Here is an 11538-nt window from a genome sequence, read left to right as displayed (position 1 = left end):
GGTAGTTCGATTTCATTCAGTTCTTTCGCTGTTTTTAAGTACACAGCCAGCTTTAGACAGTTTCCCCACTTGGGAGTAGAGATTGGCAATGTGACAATATTTTATGATAAATTTTGTTATCATGATGTTTTTCTGAGCATATTTTGGAGATCATCAGTACTTAAAGAACACTGATGAACTACATGTTTAGTCACAAAGAGAGCATATTTAGTCCTATTTTTAGTGCAGTGCAGTGTGAGAAAGGTTCAATGAAAATCTTTGTTCCCAGAGTTTGACAGCTGTTTTTCACATGTGGCACTACTAGTGTATTGTGTTAGTTGTTCAAAATATTAATACATAATTGCCATGAAAAAGCTTTTGTGAAAAAAAGGCTTTAAATATCATTAAGTTATATTTTTGCCATATCAACCATCCCTACTTGGGAGCCACCAGTTATACAGTATTATACATTATATGCAACATAAGTCATGTAAAGAAGACTAATTTTGGTCTCTTTTCAATCAATCATGTGTTCATTGTTCTAATGATGTCCATGACTTGCTCAGCAAAGCATATTGTGATAAAATGTTTCACAGTAACAATAAAATGTCGTCATATTGTCTGTCCCATATGTGCGTTTAGCTGTTATAGTTTTCACTACTTTATGGGTTTAGTGTTTTTTGCCCCCTGTTGTGTTTAACAAATCCTTGTTTATATTCTGTATCCTCTGAACATCACACACACTCTCTTCCTCTCCACGTTGCATATTTAACACTCTGTCATGTGGGGGAGAGCAGAGAGAGAGAGAGAAAGAAAGAGAGAGAGAGAGAGAGAGTGACAATTACACAGACAGAGGAATCCACAGAAAGATGAGAAAAGAACAGAAGAAACATGAACAGAAAATGAAGTAATATGTAAAAGCAAAGTGTTTACTGTAGAAACCAGGTTTAGTGACCAGGATTTGTGCGTTTGGTTGTCACTTTGGGACGATGACTTGAGCTACTGCAAGAAACTGAGATTCTTTTTCCTTTATCTGGACCGTCTGTTTAACTGGATAAGATTACGCTTCAGTAACACTACAGGAGTGTGAGCGCCAATGCGTTTGTGATGACCCTGAATTCCGAGTCCTTTTTGAAGATGATTGCTGCTATTGCACTGTGTATTTCCCTGCTCACTGGAATTTCCTGCACTCCAGCGCCTGACCAGCACGCACATGGAGTGGTGAGTAAATAAAAACACTGCTCTACAATCTCTTCCTACAAACTTAAAACCTATTTTTCTCAGCACTTTCCTTATTTGCTTATTCCTATTCCTCTTGTTGATTTTGTCCTTTAAATGGTTGTTTTGGGGTGATTATGTAGTTGCTGTTGTTATTTCTGTAAAGCAACATTGGGTTGTTGTCAGTGACAAGGTATTTTATATATTTATGTAAATGTAACAATAAACAGACTCTTTTGGGAATCTTAAAAAATGACTCAGAGACACAGTCTCCTACATAGTGAAAGAAATGAGCCCAAATATTACACCAGTAGTTGATGTCACGCTTACATTTTTGCTCTGTTGCATCCAACCTGTACCAGGTAATTAGTTCCTGCTGGATTGGTTCAGAAGGGAAATTGATCATGACTTACGCAAAAATGTGGGCTGTCAAAGTTCGTGTCTGCAGTACTGAGTATCTGAATTCAGTTCAATATAAGGAGACAATATGTGGAAACTGACTATTGTTCAATTATTAATCTCAAGATTTATGACTCAGTAACTATGAGTAACAGTACTATGAAATATATATATTTTATATATGTAAATATATGTATATATATATGTGTGTGTGTGTGTGTGTGTGTGTGTGTGTGTGTATACATTCTGTAAACTGTAAAGTACCAGTAAATTACGTGCATTACTTTAACAGTAATTTAGTTAGCTCCCTCATGAGCTCCAAAACTGCTCTTTCAGTATCTGCCTTGTACTCATATTGAACTTCTACATTTTCTCATATTGTCCAATGTTGTTTTCTGTATATCTGAAGCGATGAGTAGCTCCTCTCTGTTGGACTTCTACCATTGGCTTATCTTTCCTCTGTATGTCCCCACTGTGTCTGTTTAATCTTCCTTGTAAACTTTTCTTAATTTTATGCATGCTGCACTGTCTGGTGGCCTACAGGAGAATTTTCCCCTCTGTTTCTTTAGACCAGAAAGTGCTCTGAACCTTACAGATTTTCTTCATATCAGCACTTTGGTAACATCAACAACTTGCAGCTCTATGGGGAAGAAAAGTTGTCACAATGCTGCAAGTGTGCATAGAGGGCACTCTTGTGTGTAATATCTCTTTATCTTCCTCTCACTTTGTAGGACTGGTTGACTCGTTACGGTTACTTACCACCTTCCAACTCTCCAGTTGGCCGACTGCAAATGAAGGAGGGAATTGAAAGAGCTGTCCGTGAGATGCAGCGCTTTGCTGGGCTCAAAGAGACAGGACGGCTGGGTAACGCATCCATAATATCCACATTACCGTCAGCTCACTCACACATAATCACTCTGTCTCTCTCCTTCGTTCTTCTTTTTTATCAGTAATGCATTAGTTTAGAAAAATCAAATGTCACAACTTTCTCAGAAGCACTTTGCAGAGCTAAAAACATTAGTAGCAGCAGCTAATTTGAAGCCTGAATTTTGTCCATAGTTTTGTCCATTTTTGTAGATAGTGTGTCATATAGTGTGAGAAACCACATAAGTCTATTTGAGGTTACTTAAAAACTTGGCACAGTTTGAGTCAAGTGTTCGATGATTTAAGCATCTAGTTTGCACAGTGATAATTGGTGGACATAAGCTTCCATTACTTGTCAGCTACATTAGCCTCATAGCTCCAGTGAAAAACCGAAGAAGCAAACTTCAGACACCAAATATGTACTGACCGATTTACTGCATTTGGGATAATAGGGGAAATATTTTTGCTTAACTATCACGTCCAGATAAAATGATAACGTTATTGACATAACAGAAGCCTATCAACTGTCCAGACAAGATGCTTCCAAACCAGAGTGAAGAAAATACACACAAAACTATCACTATGTCAGAAAGTCATGAATCAATTTAATCTGGTTTTCTGTGACTTTTAGACAGTGCTACTCTAGCCTTAATGGGGACCCCTCGCTGTTCCCTCCCAGACATTCTCAGTCCAGAGGACCTTCTAAAGAAGAGGAAGAGGAGGAACATGAGGAAGAAGAGATACAGTTTGTCAGGGATGAGCTGGGATAAGACGAATATCACCTGGAGGTGAGGTTTCTCTCCCGCAGTGAAATTCAAACACTATGATAGAGGTGCACTCACTGGCCACTTTATTGAAAACCCTTCCTTTGTATCTTCACCTTGCTGGTGTAGAGTTAGAAGCCCATGAAGATTATAGTTTTATAGTAGTGTTATGACCTCAAATGTCTTGGGATAAATTAAGGTTGTACATAAAAAAGTATACCAACGCCAACCAACTGCCAGACCAAGACACCACAAACTACAAGTAATTGACCAATTATCAGCATTTATTTCTTTTAGTCAGTCAAAGGCACCAACTTGTAGAAAAAAAGTACTTTGCCTCTCTAGCTTTAAACTGATCAAGAACATTTGTGATCTTACTGAAGAAAAAAAAACTTCAGGGAGTAAGCTAATGCCGAAAACAAACTAGAAACCAAAAAAATAACTAAACACATCACATTAATTCACAAACAAATCCTCAGGTGGTTGGTCTGGTCACGTGGAGGCTGATGGCACAGGTACGACCACTGGAACAGCCCTCTCCTCCTGCAGTGCGTCTCTGCCCCATAAGTAGCTGGAGCGCCTCCTGCTGTACCCAATTAGAGAGTTCCAGACATTAACCCTAAGGGAAAAAGTGATCAGCGAGAAAGAGAGAGCACAAAACAAAACACCACATACGTCCAGGATCATAACAGTAGTTACTCAATAATTTAACTGAATAATAAGTCTTAAAGGAATACTGCAGTGTTTTTAATCTCATCTCTGTCTGCTGCATTTACATTACATGGTTCAGTTTCTATGGGTGATCATTTCAATATGTTTACTTTAAAAAGAAAAGAAAGCTCACAAAAAAACTCTGAAAAGGTAATCCCATTCCACCTGAAAGAACACAATGTACAGATTTATGTTTTAGATTAAAAATGCCTTCATAATATGTTCAAAGAGATGTTCTACAAAAGTGCATGTTTCACATAAATAAAATTTAGCAACTGCCTATTAGCTTCTGTTAGAAGTCAACAGGTTTTCTGTTCGTTTCTAAGTACAGGGAAACATGTTCAGATTATTGTCTGTGGTAATAAACCATCCGAATCAGATGCAGCACATAGAGACTAGTTTAAAAAACACTGAAATATTCCTTTAATAACAAAATAATAAGCCTATGGATCCTAGAGTTCAACCTCCTTACCCTCCACCCATCTCTCTCTCTCTCCTCTGCAGTGTAGAGAGTTTCCCCTCTCTCTCCCACTCTCCCTCACTGACACCTGCCCTGGTGGAGCTCATCCTGTCCTATGCTCTGAAAGTGTGGGGCGACGCGGCCCCCCTCAGCTTCACCCTGCTCCGCCCATCCCCTCATGCCCCGCCCCACAGCGCCGACATTAAAGTGAGCTTCACCAGGGGCTATCATGACGATGGATATCCCTTCGATGGCAAGGGGGGCACACTAGCTCACGCTTTCTTTCCAGGAATAGGTGACACACACTTTGATGACGAGGAGAACTGGAGCTACGGAGGTACTAAAATGCATTTCTTCGTTGCAAAGAACGGAAACTTGCAGTTACTCACATATCAGTAACTTATGTGTGTGCATGCATAAATTCACACATTTTCCCACTTACACCAAATATAATTGATCAGCCAAGACATGTTTGGTGTCTGAAATTTGCTTCTTTATTTTTTTTAATTAGCCTTGTGTTAACTGCTTTCTTAAATTATCACACATTTAATCCAAATCATGTTGAGTTATTAAAACATTTTTGCTGATGTGGTTGTTTCTAATACTGAATTGACAGTAGAAACGGACAAATCATGTCACATGGCTAAAAATGCTCTTAGGAGGTTGTGAGTCACCCTGTAAAACTTAAATCTGTTTTACACACTAAAACTACACAATTTTAGCCCCGATTTTCCTTTGCCAGACACACATTTGAGATCTGTGACACAACATAAACACATTAACAACTACAAGTTCCTCCAGCTCCAGTTTGGCATGTGTTCTTTTATATGACATACTGGGATTTTATCATCAGATGCTCTTTGTCACAGATCTCTAGGTGTGAGAACATGCGTTCTTTCTGGGCCACAGCTCTGCAGAGTTTAGCATTCCCTCTTTTCACACTTCGAATTGAACTCTTGAAGGCCTCGATAATTAGCTGGTGAGCTGAATTAGGTATCGCAGAAGCAATGCCACCGTTTATGTAGCGTATGCTCAGCTACGTCAACAAACAACAGATCGCGACCAATACATGTTGTGTAGTGTGAGCAGTATAATGATTGCTGTCTCCACTTCGTATAAATGTTCACTCAAAAATTGCCTGCAATTACATATTTCCACCAGAATCTCCAAATCACCAAACCTATGCAGTGCTGCTTTAATTGCTTTATGGCACTTGTCACCAACTCCTCTCTGGCGATTTACCTTCCCCAATCTAATGCACTTCATTCAGCTAATTCAGGGCTGTGTTTGAAATAGCCTACCACATACTGCTTGCGTACTGTTTGTGCCCAAAAGAAGTAACTAAGATTCTTTATGTGACCAATAGTATGTCAAAGGTACTCAGATGACATACGACTTTGGCAAAATATTCCAGTATTTGGGCAGAGCTGTCTTCATAATATACTGCAACGTGGTCATTTGAGGGGGATGTAACCACTGATGTTACCACCTAACTTACTCCGAAAAATTGAATAGCCTGGGATTTCGATAACATAATTAAAACAGTAACATAATAAAGTTGGACTTCAACAGTCAGCTCAGCATCGGCTTTTCAGACTATCGTGTGGAGTCGTACTGCTTATTATTCAGTCAGACTAGCTCATATTACCAACTACGAATGTAAGGAAAATGAAATGACCCACAAAACAGGTGTGTTTGGAAACCACACAGGTTTACCACACGGCCAAATCTAAAGCTGACATTTTTACATTTGTTTTTGGCTTTGAAAATAAGTAGAAAAACTCTCAAAACTCAGCAGGCATGTTTTCTGACCAAAATATATCCACATGTGTTGCTAAAGACCTGACCTAAAAAACAGCTGGATAGTTGCTAAGCAGTAATTGGAGGGCTGAGGAAAATAGACGGGTCCTGAGATCAGTCTGTTTGGCTCAGTCCCTGATGTTGACAGTATAGCCGTGCCCCTTTCCTGTAGTACGGCACACAGATTTTGTTGTATACTGGATACTGTACTGTGTGCAACTATAAAGAGCAGCATGCGGTATACAGTATAGACTAGTGCAGTGCGCAGTAAGTAGTATAGTATGCCTTTTTAAATGCATCCAAGGATTTCTGAGGGCAGTAATTAGAAGGATCTGGTGAGGCTGGAGCTAATATCTGCAGGAAGGTTGATCTCCAAAAGCACTTCTTTAAGAGATTTTTAAAAGTTTCAGGAATTTAATTTTGATTCTTTTGTGTTTTCCCCTCAGTTGAAGGCAGAAGCACAGATCTGTTCACGGTGGCTGTTCATGAATTCGGCCACGCCCTAGGCCTCACACACTCCTCCTCCAGACACTCCATCATGAGGCCGTACTACAGCGGAGCAGTGGGAGACATCCCAACTTACACGCTGCCTGCAGATGATAGACTTGGCATACAGGCACTTTATGGTACACACCAGAAAACATACACACAAACACAATTCCTGTAGTAACCCAAGTTGTCGAATAAAGCCTTATCATGCTTATACTCCCTGCAGGAACAAGAAAGGATCTGACTCCGCCTCCCACTGTCGATCCGCCCACACCCAGTCTGCCACCCCGACATGCAACACCACGGTACGCGGTGATGATGATGATGCTAAAACAACGGCAAATACTGCTTCTTTGATAATGACAGTGTTTGTTTCCATTGTTCTCTTTAAGCCCAGACCCATCTCTTCTGGATCGATGTCAAGGCGGTTATGATGCTATCGCGAACATCAGAGGAGAAGTGTTCTTCTTCAGGCGTAAGGGGTTGAAACTTACATCAGAGTCTAGTTATGCTGGTTATTTCCATCTGCTTCTCATTCAGCTATCAGCCTTTTTTTTCGTTTTTCATTGTTTCTCTTGTTTTCTCTCTATTTTTTGTCTTTCAGGCCAATACTTCTGGAGGGTGCACCACTCAGGCTCGCTAATGTCTTTTATTCCAGCTGTAATTCACAACTTCTGGATTGGTCTTCCTCCTGAAATAGACAAAATTGATGCGGTATATGAGAGGAGTGATGGCCACATTGTCTTCTTTATAGGTGAGAGAGATCAAAGAGCCTAATAAGTCCACATTCATTTTTAGAACATTAAACCTTTAATTTGTGATGTGCCTGTATTAGAAACGCCTACCTTGTGCTTTCACTCAGTGGCCACTTTATGAGCTCTACCCACCTAATAGGTTGACAATATAGCTATACCTATATATAGTTGTACAGTTACAGACTGTAGCCCATCTGTTGCAGTTCATCAACCCCCCTTTTACCCCCTTTTTTGTTCAGTATATTGTCGCTAGGCATGAAAAACCTAGTAACTCTATTTTTCTCTATTTTTTACACCGTTTGATAATGCCTCTGCCAATTTCTATCTCCTGTAAAGTTCAGATTTTGGGGATGTACAGTTTTATTACCACAGCAGCACAGCTGTACATAACATACACTATGTGATGCTAAATACTAAGCCAATTTTCTCTCAATTTAACTAAGTAGTTTGGATAATTTACACCAAATAAATTATTGAAACTAGTTGACAGATATTGGTAATGCAGTTGTTTTAATTTAGATAAGGCAAGTTAAAAGCAATGGTGTATGACTTCATCAAGCACAAAAAAAAATTAAATTAAATTAAAAAAATATTTGAAGGAAATAAAATAAAAATATATGCACCAGTGTCACTGTTCGGTTGAGAGCGGAAAGCCACCCAAAAACATCCAGGCAAGAGCAGCTCTGTGGTCAGAAACTGACCGCTGATGAAGGACTAGAGGTTGGCTAATACAAACTGTGCATTACCAGATGAGCTACAGTCTCTCACAGTACACCAGCAAGGTGGAGCTACAAGAGAGGGGTTTCTAATTAAGTGGATGAACAGTGTACTGCACTTCAGACCTGCCTGCTTATTTTGACATTTTTTCTAGGTGACCAGTACTGGGTGTTTAGAGACAGGACGTCCCTCCCTGGCTACCCTCAGCCGCTGACGCGGTGGAGAATGTGGAATTCTGCAGGAGAGGCTCCAGCACGAGTAGATGCTGTGTTTGTGTGGCCCCATAATGGTAGGACCTACGTGTTTAGTGGTGGAGAATACTGGAGGTTTGATGAGGCAAACTCAGACAGGAGACCTGAGGCAGGCTACCCCAAACCAGCCTCCATCTGGGGAGAACCCTCTGACCCTGATGATATCATTGGCATGCGAGATGGTAAGAGTTATGTTCGAAACAACCACCTATTCACTCTGTAGTGCACTATTCTGAGACTTGTGGTGTCTGAAAATACAGTGGAGAAAATTCAGTGCTCACTCTTACAGTCCCACAATGCACCACAATAGGTAGTGTACAAATGATGAACGCTAGTAGACACTAAATACCCCCAATGCACTGTGTGTGAATGTGAATGTGATTACTAGGCTGCGTCCAGAAACCCTGAAAGTCCTTGCTTTTTCCTACCTATCAGAGAACTTGTAGAGAGGAGAATTATCACTCTGTAATGTCTTCCGGGTTTCTCAAACGCTAGAGGGCGCTCCCGAGTGAGTCCAGAATGAATGGGTTAAGATGGAGCATTTAAGCAAAATCATAGTTTATAAATACATTTTTAATGTAAAAGAATACATTTATTTCCTCCTGTAAGTTCATAACGTCAGTGAGCGTGAACAGCCAATGAGCTGCTCTGCTCGCCAACCAGCACTCAGTAGCAGTAATGTTAGCGTCCTGCTGCCCAAAACCCGTTTGCTGTAGAAAAAAAAGAGTTTTCTTTGCTGTTGTAGTGAAATACATCCTTCTACTGTCTAAAATTAAAGGAAAGTTCTGGGCGAGTGATTAGAAACTATTTGAACTTTTAGTTTTTAGCCATTTTGCTCCATTCACCCCCATTTATTGAGGACTCGCTCGCAGGCGCCCTCTGGCGTTTTGCAGTCATGTTTTTGATATAACGGGGGAAATAGGAAGAGGCCGGGCTCCTCATAAACCAGCTCTGCTACTGATCCTCCTCCTCTCCTTTCGTAACCCGGAAACCCGGATTTCGTGATGCCATCTTACCGGCTGTCCGAATCCCAGTGGAAACGAGAGAAGCCCCTCCAAACAGCTGTTGAAGGATACGCCAAGCAGAGAGGATGGACAAACATGAATCGATCCGCCTACACTTCGACTCATATGTTTTCTTTTGGTTAACAGTGTGCTACACAGGGCTCCTGGTGTTCTAATGTAGAGAAGGGTGAATTAGGGGACCACAGAGTTAGATCTACAACCGTTGACCTAAATGGTCATTTCTTATGTCATCTTTACCTCTGACTAGCCTAACTGTTGTAATATCTTCTAGGAGATACCTATTTCTTCAAGGGCGCATCTTACTGGATATTAAAGAGAGGCAGACTGGACAAGGACGCCACTTCACCAAAGTCCATCGCAGCCGACTGGATGAAATGTGATGATTTCCTAAGTTCCCCTCACAAACCCAGAGACCGAGGATGTGGCTGTAACACAGGCGGAGCAGCTTCGGTTCAAGCATCTCTGCAGTTAATTGTTCTCTTTGTCACAACAGCTTTATGTTATGTTAATTATTATGTGCCTTTTAGTTGTTTAATGATGTACAGTATTTCTTCATGATCAGGTCATTTTTCCCAGTTATTCAAGCCTAATAGTGTTAAATATTTGCACCGCCTCTTACATTCTGTGATTTTTCATGTTTATTCTGTTATGTTGCTCTGCTTTTTTCTACTTTTTTAATGAAATTGTATTGTTTCCTACGGAGCCACACTGGTGACATCCCATATAAATAAGAATAATGCGTGGCCACGCCTTATTAACGCGTGGAAACAAGATCCTAATGCTTGGCAACGACTTAGTAAGGCATTATCTCGATCCCATGCCTTACTAAGTCGTGGCCACACATTATTTTTATTCCTACAGGATGACACCAGCGATAGTTATAGCGATAACACACTTGTCGAGTATTCTACTGCTTTTATACAACAGTGAAATAAATAAAGTAATAAATTAATAAACTGGGCCGTGAACGCGGCGTTTAATATGTTTTAATGTTTGCAGTTCCTTCCGCCAAATTATAGTTCCTTAACAAGCAGCTCGTTGCTACGTCAGAGTAACGAGCTCCGCTCACTCGCTGCACAGCCGGCAGTTCGTTCTCCAGCTCCTTACACTAAATTCCCAAACTGTCATCACCACTGAGCAGCTTTTCAGTCGGCAGCTGTGACAGAAGAACAGCTAAGCAACCTGGAATCAGCCAGAAATGAACCCAATACCATTTGCCAAACATGGAGTCTCACCAAATCAGACTGAGCCACAAAACTGCTGCAATATCAAGTTTAGCTCAGTTTTGTCAAGTTTTGCCAGATCAATATTCATGTTTTGTTCCAACCAGTCTGTAAAGCGTCTTACAGCCATTTAGTTTGGCGAACGGTATTGGGTTCATTTCTGGCTGATTCCAGGTTGTTTAGCTGTTCTTCTGTCACAGCTGCCGACTGAAAAGCTGCTCAGTGGTGATGACAGTTTGGGAATTTAGTGTCGTCTCATCTTCAGAGTCTGACCAAATCGGCTGTCGGTCAAATGTGATCTTAAAAGTGTCCATTTTCTGTTTCTGCTCAAAGTAAGAAGTAAAAACGTTCAAATGGCTTGAGCGTCTCCTACAGCTGTCAAAGTCGTTGCTTAGCAGCGGCTTCTGAGCAGAGTGATACAGTGTTTGTGAAAAAAACGTGATGTTATGGTGAAATAACAGCAGCTAGAACACTTCTCAACCAATCAGCTTGCGTGGCCTGAACTAACTGTTGTATAATATGTGACTATTTTGGGTTTTTCTTTATATTATGTGAGATTTGTTTTATATTAAATAAAAACATTTCCAACCACATCTCATTTTTCTGTATACATAAAAATCGTTATACTATACGCTTAAAAAGGTGGTTTTCGAGGGTTCTTTAGTAAAGAAAGTGGTTCTATAAACAACCATGAACAATCAAAAAACCCTTTGCATGATTAAAGCGTTCTTTGCATCATGAAAGAGTTCATAAGAATTTGCTGTAGATGGTTCTTTACAGAACCTTTTTGAAAAGGGTTCGATGCAGCACCAAAAAGAGTTTTTCTGTTGTTACGATGTAAAGCTTGTGACAAGAGAAGAACCCTTTTGGGTGCTTTATAGCA

The 11538-nt window shown here is 40.4% G+C and overlaps 1 protein-coding gene across 1 annotated transcript; it reads left to right on the top strand.

The window, feature by feature from the left end:
• Positions 1–1014: 1014 nt before the first annotated feature.
• Positions 1015–10222, top strand: mmp25a (matrix metallopeptidase 25a). The gene is made up of 10 exons (XM_036560749.1): positions 1015–1200; positions 2328–2460; positions 3092–3248; positions 4440–4732; positions 6642–6821; positions 6911–6989; positions 7077–7159; positions 7289–7438; positions 8311–8589; positions 9704–10222. The coding sequence occupies exons 1-10, from the start codon at positions 1087–1089 to the stop codon at positions 9988–9990; spliced, it is 1755 nt and encodes a 584-aa protein (XP_036416642.1). The 5' UTR covers positions 1015–1086; the 3' UTR covers positions 9991–10222.
• The last annotated feature ends 1316 nt before the right edge of the window (positions 10223–11538 follow it).

The sequence above is a fragment of the Colossoma macropomum genome, unplaced genomic scaffold, assembly GCF_904425465.1.
Source record: "Colossoma macropomum unplaced genomic scaffold, Colossoma_macropomum, whole genome shotgun sequence".
NCBI classification, from domain to species: Eukaryota; Metazoa; Chordata; class Actinopteri; order Characiformes; family Serrasalmidae; genus Colossoma; species Colossoma macropomum.
This window is presented reverse-complemented; position numbering and strand designations above follow the sequence as displayed.